Genomic DNA, 23,358 nt, shown 5'->3' with positions numbered 1-23,358 from the left:
ATAACACCGAGCTGTATACAGAGAATATATAACATGAGTTGTATACAGAGAATATATAACACCGAGCTGTATACAAAGAATATATAACACTGAGCTGTATACAGAGGATATATAACACCGAGCTGTATACAGAGAATATATAACACTGAGCTGTATACAGAGGATATATAACACCGAGCTGTATACAGAGGATATATAACACAGAGCTGTATACAGAGGATATATAACATGAGCTGTATACAGAGAATATATAACACCGAGCTGTATACAGAGAATATATAACACCGAGCTGTATACAGAGGATATATAACACCGAGCTGTATACAGAGAATATATAACATGAGCTGTATACAGAGAATATATAACACTGAGCTGTATACAGAGAATATATAACACCGAGCTGTATACAGAGAATATATAACATGAGTTGTATACAGAGAATATATAACATGAGCTGTATACAGAGAATATATAACACTGAGCTGTATACAGAGAATATATAACACCGAGCTGTATACAGAGAATATATAACACCGAGCTGTATACAAAGAATATATAACACTGAGCTGTATACAGAGGATATATAACACCGAGCTGTATACAGAGGATATATAACACTGAGCTGTATACAGAGGATATATAACACCGAGCTGTATACCGAGAATATATAACACCGAGCTGTATACAGAGGATATATAACACCGAGCTGTATACAGAGAATATATAACACCCAGCTGTATACAGAGAATATATAACACCGAGCTGTATACAAAGAATATATAACATGAGTTGTATACAGAGAATATATAACACCGAGCTGTATACAGAGAATATATAACACCGAGCTGTATACAGAGAATATATAACATGAGCTGTATACAAAGAATATATAACACTGAGCTGTATACAGAGAATATATAACACTGAGCTGTATACAGAGAATATATAACATGAGCTGTATACAGAGAATATATAACATGAGCTGTATACAGAGAATATATAACACCGAGCTGTATACAGGGAATATATAACATGAGCTGTATACAGAGGATATATAACATGAGCTGTATACAGAGAATATATAACACTGAGCTGTATACAGAGAGACACTATTTATTTACATTCATCTTTTAGAACTGATATTAAGTCACACATTTATTCTGAGTAATCACCAGGTTTTTCTTGATGTAGAATATGATTGTTTTTTATTTAAAGTGTAACTCCACTTTTGTTGAGAAGAAAACATTCCCCTCGGGGTGATCGATGTAAATTGCGACGATTATAACAACCTTTGTTGCGGATTCCGACCTTTTGTTATTCTGAAGAAATCCCTGTGTGTTTGTCTGTGCCCCTGTGCTCAGTGGGTCTGATGGGAGGGGGTTCATAATTATCAGTCAGGTGTGCAGCTGCAGAGCACTAATGAGGAAAGCCGCAGGGTCTGCATCCCTTTAGACGTGTTCCTACTGGAAATATCTCACCAAAAATGACATTTCTGTTGCAGGGGATGCCTGAAATCTGACTTGTATCTTAGGCAGACTTCTGGGAAATCAGTGAGCCAATCACACAAGCAGGAAATGACATTTCTGGGGAGTGGTCAGTACACATTCTATGTATAGAACAACTCCAGGTAGTCATATTGTATTCTCAAAAAATTACATTGGCTGCTGATTGAAAAGGAAAGGTCATTTTTAATAACATTTAATTACAATATGACTTCTATCACAATTGTAGAAAGTAGATTATTTTTTCTTTATTGGCTATTTTTTGACCCCACGAAAGTGGAGTTACCCTTTAATTTATGAATTCTATAGCAAGCATTGGTTTTTATGAATGTTATCAGTCCGGATACAATACACACGAGTATCACAGATAGTTACTTAGTAGCAATTAGATGTGGTGAGGCAAGAGCAGAATATATATATATACACAATGTATCTTCCCTCTATTCAGAGGAGATAACACGGGGCGGGCTGCACAGTGACTGATCGATGTGATAGCCAATCGGAGGCTCTTACAGCAATCAGCTGATTGTTAGTATGAGATCCGGGGCTCTCGCTGACAGCCATGTCTCTGTACTGGGAGCGCGTTGTGCGGCGTGTTCCCACCACAAACACTGGGGTGTACAGGCGGCAGGAAGGGGTGAGAAATCAGAATACCCAGCAAGTGGCGGCACATTTGGATTTTCCTGCCCTCCCCCACATCCTGGTGACCTAAGGCGGCTGCCCAAGCAGCCTTGTGCTGGAGCTGGCCCTGAATTTACACCGAAGCCACCAACATGTCTTTGGAGTGTGGGAGGAAACTGGTGTTCCCGGAGGAAACCCAGACAAGTACAGCCAGAACATGCAAACTCCATGCAGATAGTGCCCTGACCAGCACTCAAACCAAGGACTCCAGTGCTGTAAGGCAGAAGTGCTAACCACCAAGCCACTGCACTGTCCCATGGCAGGATCACCAGGTATTGTTTTAATGAAAGACAGAGGTTTTGGTGAATGGATTTAGATTTACTTGAAGGGGCTTTTGGTTCATATTCCTATAGACCCGGGACCAGCATGGCGGGTGTCACCAGGTAAAATGATCTGGGCATGATCTGGGTCCTATTAGCTTCAATGGTGGACGGGGGAGACATCAGGAATCTAACAGACCTCTGAGTCAGGGGTCTAGAAGATCCCAGGTATTATTTTAATGAAAGATGGAGATTTTAGTGATTAGATTTACTGTAGATCTACTTGAATGGGCTTTTCTACAGGACCAGCATTGTGGATGTCACCAGGTAGAACCTGGAAGTGAGTGACTATATTACATACCTTCTGGGTTCTTCTGTGACTTTGGCCAGGGGAGAAGCTAATGGAGCATGATCTGGGCTCCATTACCCCCAATGGAGGACATGTGAGACATCGGGGGTCTAATAGAGCTCTGAACCCCCGAGTCAGTTGTCTATTAGATCCCAGGTATTATTTTTATGAAAAATGTAGAATTAGAGATTTTAGTGATTGGATTTAGTTCTACTTGAAGGGGCTTTTGGTTCATGTTCCTAAAGACCCGGAACCAGTATGGCGGGTGTCACCAGGTAAAACTTGGAGGCGACCTCTATTACATCATTTCCAGGTTCTGATGTCACTTTGGTAAAGGGAGAAGCTAATGAAAAATGATTTGGGCTCCATTAGCTTAAATCTAGAACATGTGAGACATCAGGTGGAGGACAGGTGAGATATTGGTGATTGAATTTAGATCAACTTGAAGGGGCTTTTGGTTCTGGGACCAGTATGGCAGATGTCACCAGGTAAAATGATCTGGGCATGATCTGGGCTCCATTAGCTTCAATGGTGGACAGGGGAGACCTCAGGGATCTAACGGACCTCTGAGTCAGGGGTCTAGAAGATCCCAGGTATTATTTTAATAAAAGATGTAGATATTAGTGATTAGATCTACTTGAAGGGGCTTTTCTACAGACCCGGGACCAGCATGGTGGCTGTCACCAGGTAGAACCTGGAAGTTACTATATTACATCACTTCTGGGTTCTTCTGTCACTTTGACTAGGGAAGAAGCTAATGGAGCATGATCTGGGTTCCATTAGCTTCAATGGAGGACATGTGAGACATCGGGGATCTAATAGACCTCTGAACCCGAGTCAGTGGTCTATTAGATCCCAGGTATTATTTTTATGAAAATTGCAGATTTTAGTGATTGGATTTAGTTTTACTTGAAGGGGCTTTTGGTTCATGTTCCTAAAGACCTGGGACCGGTATGGTGGGTGTCACCAGGTAGAACCTGGAGGTGACATCTGTTCCATCACTTCTGGGTTCTACTGTCACATTGGTAAAGGAAGAATCCTACATAATAATGGCTCCATTCAGGGCTCTATTAGCTTCAATCTAGAACAGGTGAGACATCAGGTGGAGGACAGGTGAGATATTAGTGATTAGATGTAGATTTACTTGAAGGGGCTTTTGGTTCTGTAACCAGTATGGTGGATGTCACCAGGTAGAACCTGGAGGAGACTATATTACATCACTTCTGGGTTCCACTGTCACTTTGGCTGGGGGAGAAGCTAATGGAGCATGATCTGGGCTCCATTACCTTTAATGGAGGACAGGGAAGACAAGAGGGCTCCAATAGACCCCTGAGTCTCATTAATGAGAACCTATCACCATAAAATTGTATCACTTCTGGTTCCTTATGTGATACAAAAATAAAGTTTTGTGAAAAAAAGTTTAAAAAATAAAAAGATACACCCAGGCATTTAATCCCCCCCAAAAGAAATGTTGAGCCCCTGCATACACGCACATAAGAATGTAAACGCATGTGCTGGGGGCGCCTATACACAAAGTACACACGTGTTATATATGACCGCGCCCAGTGAGAGCGATAATTCTCGGACCTTTATTGACAGATAATTCTACACTGATGACTTATGAAGGCGATTAACGCGCCCCTCTATGGAAAATTTAGGGTAGTGAAGTTTGTCGCCATTTGACGGGCGCACACAGTTTTAAAGCTGGACATGTTGGGTATCTATTTATTCGGTGTAAAGTCATCTTTTTCATTTACCAAAAAATGTAGTAATATATTGCGCTTGTGTGCCCTAAAATGAACTTTAGTGTGTTTTATACTGCAATGTGGCAGCGGAAGGGTTACTGGTCTATTGATACAATAAGTATAATGAAAGTCCCCCCGAGATTAAGAAGCTGATTACCGATGATTCCGGATCCTGGGATTTCTTCATATCGCCATGGTTACTCTTAGAAGCGCCGTCCCATAATACTCTCCTTTGGATGGAGATATCTGGAGATCTATAATTGATACATCTGCGTTTTGGATACTTGGAAGAGGAAATCTCATTTCTCAATCTTCAGTATTCCACGTGATTCGGTCACATCCTCCCACCTCTTCCTGCTCACAAACCTTCTCTGATAAGAAATCTACAAAGACTTTCTTTGTATTCGGGATTGAGAGAAGAATTCTGTACCAATGTACTAAATGATTTCCTTTACATCTCACCCACAGAAGCCACCAGCGTCAGAGCCTTCCATCATACACAGAGAGACGATACATACCGGTGCTGAGGCAACCAGAGTTTACCAGTGTATGGTGGAGCACAGGCCACCATATCTAGGGGGTGCTGGGGTGGCCTATGACCCCCCTCCCACAGATTTTAGTTCTGTGCCCCTCTAAGAGTCCATCCACTGATCCCCAAGGCTTTCTGATGGAACAATTGATGTAAGAGGGACTCTGATGGGGACAATTGATGTAAGGGGGACTCTAATGGGGACAATTGATGAAAGGGGGGACTCTGATGGGGACAATTGATGTAAAGGGGACTCTAATGAGGACAATTAATGTAAGAGTGTCTCTGATGGGGACAATTGATGTAAGGGGGTCTCTAATGGGGACAATTGATGTAAGGGGGACTCTGATGGGGACAATTGATGTAAGGGAGGTTTGATGGGGCAGTTGATGTAAGGGAGGCTTTGATGGGGCAGTTGATGTAAGGGAGGCTTTGATGGGGGCAGTTGATGCAAGGGAGGCTTTGATGGGGCAGTTGATGTAAGGGAGGCTTTGATGGGGACGACAGTTGATGTAAGGGAGGCTTTGATGGGGGCAGTTGATGTAAGGGAGGCTTTGATGGGAGCAGTTGATGTAAGGGAGGCTTTGATGGGGGCAGTTGATGCAAGGGAGGCTTTGATGGGGCAGTTGATGTAAGGGAGGCTTTGATGGGGGCAGTTGATGTAAGGGAGGCTTTGATGGGGGCAGTTGATGTAAGGGAGGCTTTGATGGGGCAGTTGATGTAAGGGAGGCTTTGATGGGGGCAGTTGATGTAAGGGAGGCTTTGATGGGGGCAGTTGATGTAAGGGAGGCTTTGATGGGGGCAGTTGATGCAAGGGAGGCTTTGATGGGGCAGTTGATGTAAGGGAGGCTTTGATGGGGACGACAGTTGATGTAAGGGAGGCTTTGATGGGGGCAGTTGATGTAAGGGAGGCTTTGATGGGAGCAGTTGATGTAAGGGAGGCTTTGATGGGGGCAGTTGATGCAAGGGAGGCTTTGATGGGGCAGTTGATGTAAGGGAGGCTTTGATGGGGGCAGTTGATGTAAGGGAGGCTTTGATGGGGGCAGTTGATGCAAGGGAGGCTTTGATGGGGCAGTTGATGTAAGGGAGGCTTTGATGGGGGCAGTTGATGTAAGGGAGGCTTTGATGGGGGCAGTTGATGTAAGGGAGGCTTTGATGGGGGCAGTTGATGCAAGGGAGGCTTTGATGGGGCAGTTGATGTAAGGGAGGCTTTGATGGGGGCAGTTGATGTAAGGGAGGCTTTGATGGGGGCAGTTGATGTAAGAGAGGCTTTGATGGGGGCAGTTGATGTAAGAGAGGCTTTGATGGGGGCAGTTGATGTAAGGGAGGCTTTGATGGGGGCAGTTGATGTAAGGGAGGCTTTGATGGGGGCAGTTGATGTAAGGGAGGCTTTGATGGGGGCAGTTGATGTAAGGGAGGCTTTGATGGGGGCAGTTGATGTAAGGGAGGCTTTGATGGGGGCAGTTGATGTAAGAGAGGCTTTGATGGGGCAGTTGATGTAAGGGAGGCTTTGATGGGGCAGTTGATGTAAGAGAGGCTTTGATGGGGGCAGTTGATGTAAGGGGACACTCTGTTGGGGACACCTGATTTAAAGGGGCACTCTGATGGGGACCATGATCTAAGGGGGCCTCTGATATAAGTGAGCACAGGTTCTGTGTATCCTAATACATTGGGGTATTCTTAGTCCAGTCTTGCTCTGCACTAGCTGTCGGTCGTTATTTCCGGGTTATGACTGGCGGTACAGAAGTGCGCTGAGTGAACGGGGAATGCAGGTTCCCTACATCTCTATCACGGTGTTGAAATTATGCCCCCTGACTTTTTATAATGCACCCCCAGATCAGATAGTCTGGATCACCATCACGGTTCAGACAGAAGCTGGTAAGTTTGTTTCTTTTTTTGCCAGAGCCTCTAATTCCTCTCTGGAGCTACAGAACTTTATTAATAACATTATTCAGGATTTATATAGAGCCAACAGTTTGGAAGTGCAGTACATTTACAATACAACTCAATACAGGGGGGTCCGGAGGGTCCTACTCATAAGAGCTTACACTCTAAAGGTAGCGGCAAGCGATTCGTGCGATGGAACCTTGCGGCGTCTCTGCGGAAGGTGGTCTTGAGGTGTAAATTTAACTTCGGAAGTCGCTGGTAAATCAGAATATATCTCTGGTGAAGATCAAACTTACCAGAAACCCACCACAAGCCCTCTGAATATCTCCATTCACTGCTATACACCCCGCCCCCGCCCCCACACACACCTATCTATACACAGAAACCCCCCCCCCCCCTTCATACATACCGGCTGATCCAATAGCATAAAATAGTAAGGAGATGCAAAAGTATATATATTTTTTTTAATTACAGATATTTATATGGTGCTGACAATTCACACAACACTTTACATATATTGTACATTCACATCAGTCCCTGCCCCAAGGAGCTTTCAATCTAAAGTCCTACCTTCAGACAGAAAAAAAAATATACAATCTCCTTCACCAAAACCATCTAATATGAGGACAAATCTAAACAATCTACTTAATTAGTAGCCAATCAGGTAGGCCCTTGCACTGTATAGTTATTGGTAGGTCTAAAGGAGATTACCGTTACCTGGATTATAATGCTACATAAGTGTGTGACCTGACAAAGTGTCTGGCAGGGGTAGCAGACGAGTGACATGGGACCAGCTAAGCTCAGCAGGGACCAGTGAGGGTGCGGAGGGATTCCAGTGTCAGTTCATCTTTCCATTTTTTATGAAAAGCTGAACTTACCCTTTAATGGTCTATTGTCACAACAAGTATGATGAATGACTTCCAGAGTAGGAAGTTCTCTGAGCCAGATCCCGAAGGATTCTTCATATCGCCATGGTTACTCTTAGAAGCACCATCCCATAATACTCTCCTTTGGATGGAGATATCTGAAGATCTATAACTGATACATCTGCGTTTGGATACTTGGAAGAGGAAATCTCATTTCTCAGTCTTCATTATTCCATGTGATTCGGTCACATCCTCCCACCTCTTCCTGCTCACAAAGCTTCTCTGATAAGAAATCTACAAAGACTTTCTTTGTGTTTGGGATTGAGAGAAGAATTCTGTACTAATGTACTGTAAATGATTTCCTTTACATCTCACCCACCCACAGCAGGTGCTGCAGAGCCTTCCGTCATACATGATGAGACAATAGACCTCAGAGTTCCATACCGGTGATGAGGGGAAGGCTGTTTTTTGAGCCAGAAAGCAACCAAAGTTCAACAGTTTATGGTGGGTTCAGTCTGAACCTGGAAGTTGTCTGTCACTCCTGAACCTATGAGCTGAGGGCAGGAGATTTCCCCTCCTGGAGATTATGTTCACAAAGAGGCGGTGATGCTCATGACATTGATGACCTAACTGTTAAGGTCAATGCCAAAGACCCAATATGACCATATTAGGCCAATAACATTGATCTAATATGGCCACATGGTCATGTTAGATCAATGAAATTGACCTAATATGTCCACATGACCATTGTAGGCTGCGGACATTGACCTAATATAGCCACATGGCCAAGTACATTGACCTAATATGGCCGCATGGCCAAGAAGATTGACCTAATATGGCCACATGGCCAAGAACATTGACCAAATATAGTCACATGTCCAAGTACATTGACCTAATATGACCACATGGCTAATAACATGGACCTAACATGGCCAAGAACATTGACCTAATATGGCCACATGGCTAAGAACATGAACCTAACATGGCCAAGTACATTGACCTAATATGGCCACATGGCTAAGAACATGAACCTAACATGGCCAAGTACATTGACCTAATATGGTCACATGGCCAAGTACTTTTACTTAATATAACCACATGGCTAAGAACATGGACCTAATATAGCCACATGGCTAAGAACAATAACCTAATATAGCCATGTGGCCAAGTACCTTGACCTAATATAGCCACATGGCCAAGTACATTGACCTAATATAGCTACATGGCCAAGTACATTGACCTAATATGGCCATATGGCCATTTTAGGTCAATTAACTTAATCTAATATGTCCACATGGCCATTTTATGTCAATGATATTAACCTAATGTGGCCATGTGGCTAAGTAAGGTCATTGTCAGTGACCTAGTATGGAACATGTGGACAAATTAGGTCAATTTCATTGAGCTAACATGGCCACGTGACTATATTAAGTCAACAATGTCACAGTTATCTCTGCCCCTTTGTAAATATCAGCTGCAGGACATGGAACCTTCTGCCCGCAGGTCATTGGCCCACCAATGATAACTAACTCCCATAGTCTGAACCTGAACATTCTGCAAACAGCTAAAGGAACCTTTTTACCTGCCAAAAAATGAATAATTCTGTTCAATCAGCACCCCTACCAAACAGCACAGCTGGGTTGGCGGCCTCGCTTTTCTCCACTGCTGCTAAAGCAGATAAAAATAACATATTGCCCCCTACACGAAATATTAAACAGCTGACAATGTAAATATTTCTTTTCCTAAAAGTAATTTTCTTTCTTTTTTACATTTTTTTTTTATCCTCCCCCTTCTTCAATTCTCTGCTGTGTGAAAATGAGGATTATTTTTGATGAATGATATAAATCGGTGTAGAGCAGCAAAAACAATACAAAATATTTATATATTGTGAATTTAAATGCAAAAAAACAATAAGTTAACAAAAAAACAAAAACCTTGTACATTTATTTATTTGTTTATTGATTGTTTTTTTGGATTTAAATTCACAATATATAAATATTTTGTATTGTTTTTGCTGCTCTACACTGATTTATATCATTTATTATGATGAGGTTTTGTGAAATCACAGTGGTTGGCGGGTCGGCAATTTCTTATATATATATTTTATATATTCTTTATGTATCGATTATTTCTCATCTCATTTGCTGATTGTTTTATTCCTGTTTAGATATTCATTTACTTTTTATGAATACAAGGCGTTATCTGATTGGAAGTGAAGATCGCTATTATATTTTTATTATTGTTTGGGATTTATATCATGCCAACAGCTTTCAAATACAATACAGTTACAATGCGGGGGGTGAGGAGAGGACTGTTTGAAAGAGCTTACACTCTAAAGGTCTCTGCGGAAGGTGGTCCCGAGGTGTAAATTTAACTTCGGAAGCGGCTGGTAAATCAGAATATATCTCTGGTGAAGATCAAACCCACCAGGAACCCACCACAAGCCCTCCGAACATCTCCATTCACTGCTATACACCCCCCCACACACACAGATCTATACACAGAACCCCCCCCCACACACACAGATCTATACACAGAGCCCCCCCCCCCCCCACACACACAGATCTATACACAGAGCCCCCCCCCCCACACACAGATCTATACACAGAGGCCCCCCCAACAGATCTATACACAGAGCCCCCCCCCACACACACAGATCTATACACAGAGGCCCCCCCCCACACACACACACAGTAATAGGAGGAGAGAGCAGAGTGACCGGGAGAAGAGCTCATCACTGTCCAATACCAGGCTTGGGCGTTAAGTTGGTCCACTTCTACAAACCATCTCAGATCTAGGAATCGGTATCATGTTTTGCTCCTGCACAGATTTTTTGGGTGTCTTTGATATATTTGCTGCATTGACTGTACCCCCCCCCCTCCCCCCACCTGTGGTCTCCGTCACCTTCCTATATTCCTTTCCGCTGTGACTTGTCGTCTCTCCTGCCCCTGTATGCCTGTGGTCTCCCCACAACAACAGGAAACGTTCGATGGTGTGTGCTGGGAGAGAGGATACTAGGAGCGGAAGACGGGGGAGGGTGGTACCCACAAAACCACTTCAGACCCCTCCAGTCCTCCGGCTCCGTCTGCCAGAATCAAAGGCACTGCGGTCTGCCGCTCCGACCTGTGCGCCCTGCACGACCTGCACACCCTGCACACCCAATTCTAGGATGGTGACAGGAAATATCTCTGATCATTGTATCCATAATCTGTACAAAATGTAACCAAGAAATCATCCCCCATATGTCCCCCCAAATATTGTACTAGACACCCCATATGTCCCCCCAAATATTGTACTAGACACCCCATATGTCCCCCCAAATATTGTACTAGACACCCCATATGTCCCCCAAATATTGTACCGGGCGCCCCATATGTCCCCCACATATTGTACTAGACACCCCATATGTCCCCCACATATTGTACCGGACACCCCATATGTCCCCCACATATTGTACCGGACACCCCATATGTCCCCCAAATATTGTACTGGACACCCCATATGTCCCCCCCATAATGTACTGGACACCCCATATGTCCCCCCAAATATTGTACTAGACACCCCATATTTCCCCCAAATATTGTACCAGACACGCCATATGTCCCCCAAATATTGTACTGGACACCCCATATGTCCCCCCAAATATTGTACTAGACACCCCATATGTCCCCCCCACATATTATACCATATACCAGACACCCCATATGTCCCCCCCATAATGTACTGGACACCCCATATGTCCCCCACATATTGTACTGGACACTCCATATGTCCCCCAAATATTGTACCGGACACCCCATATGTCCCCCAAATATTGTACTAGACACCCCATATGTCCCCCAAATATTGTACCAGACACCCCATATGTCCCCCAAATATTGTACCGGACACCCCATATGTCCCCCCAAATATTGTACTAGACACCCCATATGTCCCCCCACATATTGTACTGGACACCCCATATGTCCCCCATGTATTGTGCTAGACACCCCATATGTCCCCCCACATATTGTACCAGACACCCCATATGTCCCCCAAATATTGTACCGGGTGCCCCATATATTCCCCCAAATATTGTACTAGACACGCCATATGTCCCCCAAATATTGTACTAGACACCCCATATGTCCCCCCACATATTGTACCGGATACCCCATATGTCCCCCCATGTATCGTACCGGACACCCCTGTCTGTCTGTCTGTCTGTCTATCGTATTGATCAGACTTGGTTCAATGATTGATTGGCCTCACAAGTGATTTTTCGGCCAATGGCGGATACAGGACAGCGATTCTCACGCGTATGATTGGTGACACACAGGAATCTGTAACTGATATGATGATCGGATTTTTGAGGCACAATCTAAATGATTTACCAATATTATTGATTGATCACTATGGTATATTTTCATATTTTAGGGTCGGATAAGAAAATTCTGAATATTTGTGAGATTTGTATGTGAAGTTTCTAATAACAGAATGATATAGATTGTAATATTTGTGAATGGAATCCCCCGCACTGGAGATGGTTTGGTCCAAGGTTGTCTCATTATCTTATTTCCCGGGTTGGATACAAATCTTCATCACAGGAAAATGTTACATTTTGTTATTCTCTAATAAATGTTTTTCTTCTTTCTATAATCAGAAACTCCAATAAATAGAAGAGATTCTCTATCAACATTCGGAGACATGAAGAAGCTGCATGGAGTCAGCGTTTGTCTTCTGTATCTGCAGACATGTGAGTGTGACACCAGGCAAACCATCGGTGACAACACAGGGGCTCCTTCACACGGGAGGCGGGGGGTGGTAAAAGCATGTGGTGCACAGTGGTTTTACGGCAAGCTGGACAAAATATCTGCGTATGTTTTCTAATAGATTAATTCCCATATCATCATGCATTAAAAGTCCCAGAGATAGGACTATAATTCTACCACTTTACAAGACTTCATTTGTTCTTTGTTTCAGATATGTATTAACTTTTTTTTCCTCTCGTTTGATATCAAATTCTGTTTTTAAATTTCAGACCTTTATCTGGTGTCTGGTGAAAGTTTCATATATCAGGCCGGTGAACCGGCCACATTGCCATGCGGGGTGAGTCCTCCTGGGGACATCGAGTGGAAGAAAGACGGCGAACGTCTTTTGAAAACCGGAAAAAGTAAATCCTTTGGCATTGCAATGAAGGATAAAGCAGGTGAGAGTATTATATATGATGTCCTATCATTTCCCCTTCTATTATTATATATGATGTCCTATCATTTCCCTCTCTATTATTATATATGATGTCCTATCATTTCCCTCTCTATTATTATATATGATGTCCTATCATTTCCCCTTCTATTATTATATATGATGTCCTATCATTTCCCTCTCTATTATTATATATGATGTCCTATCATTTCCCCTTCTATTATTATATATGATGTCCTATCATTTCCCTCTCTATTATTATATATGATGTCCTATCATTTCCCCTTCTATTATTATATATGATGTCCTATCATTTCCCTCTCTATTATTATATATGATGTCCTATCATTTCCCCCTCTATTATTATATATGATGTCCTATCATTTCCCTTTCTATTATTATATATGATGTCCTATCATTTCCCCTTCTATTATCATATATATGATGTCCTATCATTTCCCCTTCTATTATCATATATATGATGTCCTATCATTTCCCTCTCTATTATTATATATGATGTCCTATCATTTCCCTCTCTATTATTATATATGACGTCCTATCATTTCCCCTTCTATTATTATATATGATGTCCTATCATTTCCCCTTCTATTATCATATATATGATGTCCTATCATTTCCCTCTCTATTATTATATATGATGTCCTATCATTTCCCTCTCTATTATTATATATGACGTCCTATCATTTCCCCTTCTATTATTATATATGATGTCCTATCATTTCCCTCTCTATTATTATATATGATGTCCTATCATTTCCCCTTCTATTATCATATATATGATGTCCTATCATTTCCCTCTCTATTATTATATATGACGTCCTATCATTTCCCTCTCTATTATTATATATGATGTCCTATCATTTCCCTCTCTATTATTATATATGATGTCCTATCATTTCCCCTTCTATTATTATATATGATGTCCTATCATTTCCATCTCTATTATTATATATGATGTCCTATCATTTCCCTCTCTATTATTATATATGATGTCCTATCATTTCCCCTTCTATTATTATATATGATGTCCTATCATTTCCCCTTCTATTATCATATATATGATGTCCTATCATTTCCCTCTCTATTATTATATATGACGTCCTATCATTTCCCTCTCTATTATTATATATGATGTCCTATCATTTCCCTCTCTATTATTATATATGATGTCCTATCATTTCCCCTTCTATTATTATATATGATGTCCTATCATTTCCATCTCTATTATTATATATGATGTCCTATCATTTCCCTCTCTATTATTATATATGATGTCCTATCATTTCCCCTTCTATTATCATATATATGATGTCCTATCATTTCCCTCTCTATTATTATATATGATGTCCTATCATTTCCCTTTCTATTATTATATATGATGTCCTATCATTTCCCCCTCTATTATTATATATGATGTCCTATCATTTCCCCTCTCTATTATTATATATGATGTCCTATAATTTCCATCTCTATTATTATATATGATGTCCTATCATTTCCCTCTCTATTATTATATACGATGTCCTATCATTTCCCCTTCTATTATCATATATATGATGTCCTATCATTTCCCCCTCTATTATTATATATAATGTCCTATCATTTCCCTCTCTATTATTATATATGATGTCCTATCATTTCCCCCTCTATTATTATATATGATGTCCTATAATTTCCCTCTCTATTATTATATATGATGTCCTATCATTTCCATCTCTATTATTATATATGATGTCCTATCATTTCCCCTTCTATTATTATATATGATGTCCTATCATTTCCCTCTCTATTATTATATATGATGTCCTATCATTTCCCCTTCTATTATTATATATGATGTCCTATCATTTCCCTTTATATTATTATATATTTTGTCCTATCATTTCCCTCTCTATTATTATATATGATGTCCTATAATTTCCCTCTCTATTATTATATATGATGTCCTATAATTTCCCTCTCTATTATTATATATGATGTCCTATCATTTCCCTCTCTATTATATATGATGTCCTATCATTTCCATCTCTATTATTATATATGATGTCCTATCATTTCCATCTCTATTATTATATATGATGTCCTATCATTTCTATTAGTAAAAATAGCTGCCAGCAGAAAAGACAACATACAAATGGCTGCATATATGAATGGATGGGGGAGTTTGCGGTTTGTAGTCCAAACTAGGAGAGCAGCCTAGGGTGACAACAGAGCTCCCCTATAGTGTTGTCACCCACACGTCCCATGAGGCATTGTAAAACTCTGACATTCACAGACATGACTAGGCATGATGGGAATTGTAGTTCATAAATAACTGGAGCACCATAGTTTGGAGACCCCCTGGCAGGTCAGTAAGGGGTCAATTTATAAAACATTAATTGGCCAAATATCAGAAGCATTCCTGCAAATTGGCCAAAATGTCTGTAATTTTTACAATAGATGAACTCCTTTTATCATGAGCTCCACCTAGTGGCCAAAATGTGGTAGACATTCTCATTGAGGTATTTCAGAAAGCTATACCACATTTTGGCCACTAGACGGAGCAGAGAACATTGCAAATGATTATTTAATTTTGTGCATTTTTTTTTTTTTGTACAGAACAACAGCGTTTCAGTGTTTCAGAGAATACAAATAACTTGACGATATCTAAATTATTCTTCTCTGATTCCGGCAAATACACTTGTCAGAGGAACGCAGAGTCACAAACAGTCCAACTTCTAGTCCTCCAAGGTATGGCCTGGATGAGTGTGTGATGGTGGGCTTCATGTGTATGTCATGTAAACCTCATTGGGTATATATATATATGTACAGTAGATAGAAACTAAGATTGTCCCCTTGGAAAACCAATAATATAACCTCTTCTCACTGCCTGTCAAATGCTCTCTGAAGAGCGACCTGAATCCAGATCACTCTTCAGAGAGCACCGCTAGTGTGAACGAGCCCTTATAGAGACTATTCGATGCAGCCACATGTTACCCCGGATTGAGCCAAAGAGATACATCGCTGTAAAAGAGTCCATCTCTGTGCAGCTTTCATCATCTGTTTTGTATACTTATCCTTGTTTTTGCCACCCTGAACCTGTTTTGCCTCCCACTTTGCACCCGTTTAGTAGAACGCAAGTTATAGTTACTCCACGTCTCATCATTATCCTGATTACTGGGGCTGCACCGATATCGGTGCCGGTACTAAGCATTTCCACGGTATCTGTACTTTAAACATCTGGCAATTATTGGTTGTTAAGGAGCGGGGCGGCTGCGTCCTTTACCCACCAGTGACTCATTCAGCTGTCAGCGGGGTTCCTCTGTTGACAGCTGAAGTGTAAACAAATTCTTGGCAATTGGAGCCGTCAAGAAAAAAGAGCAGCCGGGAAATGTTTATCAACAACATTACTCAGCCTGGAACAGAAAGATAAAAAGAAACATTGTTTCATTTTGTATCTTTCTGTTTATTCATCTACAGATCAAAAGATCAAAAAGGGATAAACTTCCATCTGTAGATGAAGTCAGTTTAAACTTTAAAGCAACCTGTCAAGTAAAAACCCCTAACCCTTAATTTACTATAATCGGCCTTAATTAACTCCTTATGCTCCTCCATTTAATTATTATTTTCCTGCTGTTTTTTCTTGTGTTCAATTCTATTTTACTAAACTAATAATAATTAAAACTTTTTTGTTTGTTTGCTTTGTTCGGTAATATTTTTACACCTTTAACATATATTTCCACATTTCATATTGCAAAAAGCACAAAATAAAAAAAATACATTTATTTCATTTGTAAATAACATTTAATTGCTTTGTACTTTTGCTGAAAGCTGAAATATAAACAAAACAGTTGCGGAAGGTATCAGTAATTATAATCGGCGAGTACTAAGAAAAAAAAAAAAATGTATCGTTACTTGTAAAAAAAAAAAGGTATGGGTGCGTCCCTACTGATTACCAATGTTGTTAAAGCCCAACTTACCCTAAATACCCTAAATATTTCTTACAAACGCAAACATTTTTTGAAAAAATACACTTTTTTTAATTAAAAAATAAGAAAACAGTAAAGTTAGACCAATTCTTCTCTATATTGTGAAAGATAATGTTACTCAGAGTACATAGATACCCAACAAGTCACGCTTTAAAGTTTCGCCCACTCGTGGAATGGCGACAAACTTTGGCACTTAAAAATCTCCATAGGCGATGTTTAAAAATTTCTACAGGTTACCAGTTTAAAGATACAGAGGAGGTCTAGGGCTAGAATTATTGCTCTCCCTCTAACGATCGCGGCGATACCTCACATCTGTGGTTTGAACACCATTTTCATATGTGGGCGCAACTTAAGTATGCGTTCACTTCTGCGTGTGAGCTCGCAGGGGTGCTTCAATTTTTTTTTTTTTTTTACTTTTTATTTTTTATTTTTAGACTGTCTCTTTCAAAAATAAATTTTGGATCATTTTGGATAATACCTATTACAAGGAATGTAAACATCCTTTGACAGGTCCTCTTTAATGTGACATCTGGGGTCAAAAAGACCTAAAAAAAAAAGTCCCTTAAAGGCCATTGGGCGGAAGTGACGTTTGAAGTCGCTCTGGTCCTCCAAGAGCATAGAGTCAAGTGGGTGGGCCATTATTCCCTCACTCGACCTCCTGGCCCATCAGGCCACAGGATCGGATTGTCTCCGCTGCTACCAACGGCGGAGACCACCGGAACGCGGTGGGAGGAGCTCTCTCCCACTGCCCATAAAAATAATCTTGCAGCAAATCCGCTGCTGAGACCACTTTTATGTGAAAGCGGTCAGTCCGCTGTTTAAAAAGATACCGGGGTTATAGTAGCTATCCACGGCCATAACCCCGGTATTTAACATCAAAGTATATACAGTGGGCGGTCCGGAAGTGGTTTTTTAAACATGCCCCCTGCCAATCACAGCCTGCCTCTTGAACCTGCCCCTCCCATTTACAGCCTGCCTCTTGAACACGCCCCTCCCAATCACAGCCTGCCTCTTGAACACGCCCCCACCCAATCACAGCCTGCCTCTTGAACCTGCCCCTCACATTTACAGCCTGCCTCTTGAACACGCCCCTCCCAATCACAGCCTCCCTCTGAACATGCTCCCTCCCAATCACAGCCTGCCTCTTGAACACGCCCCCTCCCAATCACAGCCTGCCTCTTGAACACGCCCCTTCCCAATCACAGCCTGCCTCTTGAACACGCCCCCTCCCAATCACAGCTGCCTCTTGAACCCGCCCCTCCCATTTACAGCCTGCCTCTTGAACACGCCCCTCCCAATCACAGCCTACCTCTTGAACACGCCCCCTCCCAATCACAGCCTGCCTCTTGAACACGCTCCCTCCCAATCACAGCCTGCCTCTTGAACATGCTCCCTCCAATCACAGCCTGCCTCTTGAACATGCCCCCTCCCAGTCACAGCCTGCCTATTGAACCTGCCCCTCCCATTTACAGCCTGCCTCTTGAACACGCCCCCTCCCAATCACAGCCTGCCTCTTGAACACGCTCCCTCCCAATCACAGCCTGCCTCTTGAACAAGCCCCCTCCCAGTCACAGCCTGCCTCTTGAACCTGCCCCTCCCATTTACAGCTGCCTCTTGAACACGCCCCCTCCCAATCACAGCCTGCCTCTTGAACACACTCCCTCCTAATCACAGCCTGCCTCTTGAACACGCCCCTCCCAATCACAGCCTGCCTCTTGAACACACTCCTCCAATCACAGCCTGCCTCTTGACACGCCCCCTCCCAATCACAGCCTGCATCTTGAACACGCCCCCTCCCAATCACAGTCTGCCTCTTGAACACGCCCTTCCCAATCACAGCCCGCCTCTTGAACACGCCCCCTCCCAATCACAGCCTGCCTCTTGAACATGCCCCTCCTAATCACAGCCTGCCTCTTGAACATGCCCCCTCCCAATCACAGTCTGCCTCTTGAACACGCCCCCTCCAAATCACAGCCCGCCTCTTGAACACGCCCCTTCCCAATCACAGCCTGCCTCTTGAACACACCCCTCCCAATCACAGTCTGCCTCTGGAACAGGCCCTTCCAATCACAGCCTGCCTCTTGAACACACCCCTTCCAATCACAGTCTGCCTCTGGAACAGGCCCTTCCAATCACAGCCCGCCTCTTGAACATGCCCCCTCCCAATCACAGCCTGCCTCTTGAACATGCTCCTCCCATGCACAGCCTGCCTCTTGAACATGCTCCTCCCATGCACAGCCTGCCTCTTGAACATGCTCCTCCATGTGTTTGTTCCTAATCTCAGAAATTGTTTTTTTCTTTAGAATAATTCTCTGATTTTTTTTTGCAGTGGAGGCCGTTCCTTCCATGACCCTCCTGGCATCGGAAAATCTAATTCTGACCCTTAAATACCCTCCTGGAACGTCTCCCAAAGTGTCCTGGTGGAAATCTAGAGAGAAGATCGCAGATGGACCGAACCTGAAGAAGGACAACGTGCAGATAGAGGACCGCGGGGCTTACAAGGTCCAAGTAGATATGGGCAATGGACTGAAAAAAGACTTTGATTTAAGAATAGAAGTCAGTGGTAATGTATCCCGATTATAAACTCATTTCCTTTACTGTTAACAATATTAATATATTATCCACTTCCCGAGCGGAATACATTCCGTCTATATATGTTGCGGTTTGCAAGTGGTTTACCGGAGATGTGGATGAAGATACAATGTCAGCCATAATCCCCGTATTTCTTTCTGGTTTTCTCATGAAAGCAGTCCCAGCGGCGAATTAACCGGTGTTCCTCGGGCTTACCGTTTTTACCGACCACGCCAGATAAACAATCGGACGGTGCAGCCGGCTGGTCACAGAGGTGAACAGAGACCATCTCTGATCCCCTCTATGGCCTTGGAGGACCGGAGCAACATCTGGTCTAGGGCGGAAGTAAACTTTATTTCTTTTTTTTTAAAGCAAAAGATCTTTTTTTTTTTTCTTTTAATCTTTTGCTTTTAAAGATAAAGGAGAGATTTGGGGTCTTTTTGGCCCAAGATGTCTCCATAAAGAGGACCTGTCATCCTTATTTTTATTACAAGGGATGTTTAAATTCCTGATAAAAGGACTAAATAAATAAATAAAAAAATAAATAAAAATGAAGGTCCCCTCATCCCTACCAGCTTGCACGCGGAAGCAGACGCGTACATAAGTCACTCACGCACATGTAAACAGTTTTCGCAACACACATGTGAGGTATCGCCGGGATCGTTAGAGCGAGAGCAATAATTCTAGCACTAGATCTCCTCTGTAACTCTAAATTGATAACCTGTAAAAGCTTTTAAAGCGTCGCCTATGGGGATTTTTAAGTACTGTAGTTTGTCGCCATTCCACGAGCATGCGCAATTTTAAAGCCTGACATGTTGGGTATCTATTTACTTGTTGTAACATCATCATCATATTTTACAAAAAAAAGTGGGATATATATATTGTGTGTTTTTTATTTTATTTTTATTTCATTAAAGTGTTTTTTTTTATTATTATTGCATTTGAAAATACAAAATTGCAACGTTCGCCATTTTATTCTCTATGGTCTCTGCTATAAAAACAAAACAAAAATCATGTTTGGGGATATAAGTAATTTTAAAGCAAAAAATCGGATTCATGAAGCCAGGATTCGGTGATGGCAAAGAGGAGAAAGGAATTTGTGATAAAGAGGTCATGGAGGGCGGTGAGTTTGTTACAGACAGAGCGGGCGTTCCATATAAGATATCATATAATCAAGTAATAATAATAATAATAATAATAATAATAATAATATTGTTAAACTATATAAGATATAATATAGATACATATTTATCATAAAAATAATCACAGCCCAATTCCAGCTAGTTTTGTAAACCAGATCCCCATGTTCTCACTCAGTTACAGGCCTATGGAGTCTATTGGTTTAGTATGACACCCCCCAACCCCCGCCCTTTAACCACTTCCTGTCCAAGCCAATTTTTTCATATTTTACACATGTTATAATAAGAAGTTTTTCTAGCTAGGAAGTTACTTAGAACCCTCAAACATGATATATTTTCTTAAAGCAGAGGCCCTAAAGAATAAAACGGTGGCCATTGCAGTTTTTTATGTCACATGATATTTGTGCAGTCCTTGTGCATGCTCATAAGCTGACAAAGAGCATGCTGATAGGAGGAGAGAGCAGGGTTACATAGTTACATAGTAGGGAGGCTGAAAAAAGACACAAGTCCATCAAGTCCAACCTATGTGTGTGATTATGTGTCAGTATTACATTATATATCCCTGTATATTGCGGTCATTCAGGTGATTATCTAATAGTTTCTTGATACTATCGATGTCCCCCACTGAGACCACCGCCTGTGGAAGGGGATTCCACATCCTTGCCGCTCTTACAGTAAAGAACCCTCTACGTAGTTAAGGTTAAACCTCTTTTCTTCTAATTTTAATGAGTGGCCACAAAGTCTTATTAAACTCTCTTCTGCGAAAAAGTTTCTCCCTATTGTGGGGTCACCAGTCGGTATTTATATATTGTGGGGTCACCAGTCCGGTATTTATATATTGTGGGGTCACCAGTCCGGTATTTATATATTGTGGGGTCACCAGTCCGGTATTTATATATTGTGGGGTCACCAGTCCGGTATTTATATATTGTGGGGTCTACGGGCCTTCCTTTATCTAGATGGCAACTCACCTCCTCATAGAAGGTTAATAGATTGGTTTGGCAAGAACGATTCTTCATGAATCCATGCTGATTACTGCTAATGATATCATTCTTATTACTAAAATCTTGTATATAGTCCCTTATCATCCCCTCCAAGAGTTTACATACTATTGATGTTAGGCTAACTGGTCTGTAATTCCCAGGGATGTTTTTTTGGCCCTTTTTAAATATTGGTGCTACATTGGCTTTTCTCCAATCAGCTGGTACCATTCCAGTCAATAGACTGTCTGTAAAAATTAGGAACAACGGTCTGCAATCACTGACTGAGTTCCTAAGTACCCTCGGATGCAAGCCATCTGGTCCCGGTGATTTATTAATGTTAAGTTTCTCAAGTCAATTTTAATTCTGTCCTCTGATAACCATGGAGGTGCTTCCTGTGTTGTGTCATGAGGATAAACACTGCAGTTTTGGTTACTGAAGCCCCCCGATTCCCTCGTGAAGACTGAGGAGAAGAATAAATTCAATACTTTTGCCATCTCCCCATCCTTTGTAACCAGATGTCCTTCATCATTCTTTATGGGGCCAATATGGTCTGTCCTCCTTTTTTACTGTTTACATACTTAAAGAATTTCTTGGGATTTTTTTTGCTCTCCTCCGCTATGTGTCTTTCATGTCTATCTTAGCCATCCTAATTGCACCCTTACATTTCTTGTTGCATCTTTGTAAAGTCTGAATGCTGATGATGATCCCTCAACCTGCTATTATTGAAGGCCTGGGTGATAAAGAGATTCTTTCATTAGTCTGCTGCTTCTCTTTTACTGTCCAATCATAGGCTGGGGGGGGAGGGACAAGGCCTGTAAGTGTTAATGAACTGTAGCAGACGGGGCTGTGTTGTGTAAATCTCAGGGATGGATGGACAGAACACATAGATGTGTTTTATCTGTGTAGATATTTCTATTTGTGATAAATTCAGGGAGGATTTTTATCACTGTGATCTCTGCCTGTGTATGGCCAGTATTAGATTTCTATAAACGTTCCCCTCCCCCCCCCCCAGGTTTCTACCACTCCCCGTCCACCGTGTACATTTCTGGAAAACGCCCGGTCCTCCTCCCTTGGATCTTCAATTTTAATGTGCGGAAGACCCCCTTAGAGAAGGAAGTGAGAGTCCTAGGAGCCAACATCAGCTTTTCCTCCCAGAGGATCAGAGAGATGCCGGACAGAGGCGGAGCCGGGTGCTGGGGCCGGATTGTGACACCAAACTAGCAGAAGACAAATATAAAGACCTGAGCTACACCCTCACCACCCTAAAAGTGGTACCTACAAAATGGACATCGTCCTACAGCTGGAGAGCCGACAGATACGTCTGACCAGGGAGGTCTGTGTGTCCAACATGACAGGTAAGATGAGTCCGGTATATGGGCCCGCCAGGGCGGGGGAAAGGGCTAGATGATGGTGGATGCCCTCCAGCCAGGAAATGAGGGGGGCTTCTAATGCACATGGTGAAAAGCTCACAGTGTGCAGTAAATCTGAGGAACCCATCTCAGTCCAGGAGAGGAGCCAGATGGAGGATTTAAGGTTAAGGATTAAAAAAAAATAGTCAGCAGAACTTCACCTTATTTGTAAAGCTGATATAAAAATATCAAGTCAAAGAGCCCAACTACTCCTTTAGTCAGTCCTCCCCATTGTGTCCATCGTTATATGATAGTCAGGTCAGA

General features: G+C 42.0%; 1 protein-coding gene across 4 annotated transcripts in view; it reads left to right on the top strand.

The window, feature by feature from the left end:
- The window catches only part of CD4 (CD4 molecule), a 75,002-nt gene extending 52,096 nt beyond the window's left edge, over positions 1-22,906 (top strand). For all 4 annotated transcript variants that reach the window (XM_073595383.1, XM_073595385.1, XM_073595382.1 and 1 more), the window contains 5 exons: positions 12,462-12,554; positions 12,840-13,007; positions 15,623-15,754; positions 19,322-19,555; positions 22,698-22,906. In XM_073595383.1, coding sequence (XP_073451484.1) covers positions 12,506-12,554; positions 12,840-13,007; positions 15,623-15,754; positions 19,322-19,555; positions 22,698-22,906 — 792 coding nt within the window. In that variant the 5' untranslated portion in view covers positions 12,462-12,505. The remainder of the gene's footprint in view (positions 1-12,461; positions 12,555-12,839; positions 13,008-15,622; positions 15,755-19,321; positions 19,556-22,697) is intronic.
- Positions 22,907-23,358: the final 452 nt, after the last annotated feature.

This window comes from Aquarana catesbeiana, linkage group LG08, assembly GCF_042186555.1.
Source record: "Aquarana catesbeiana isolate 2022-GZ linkage group LG08, ASM4218655v1, whole genome shotgun sequence".
NCBI lineage: Eukaryota > Metazoa > Chordata > Amphibia > Anura > Ranidae > Aquarana > Aquarana catesbeiana.
Note: the sequence above shows the minus strand (reverse complement) of the source record. Positions and strands in the feature narration are given on the sequence as shown.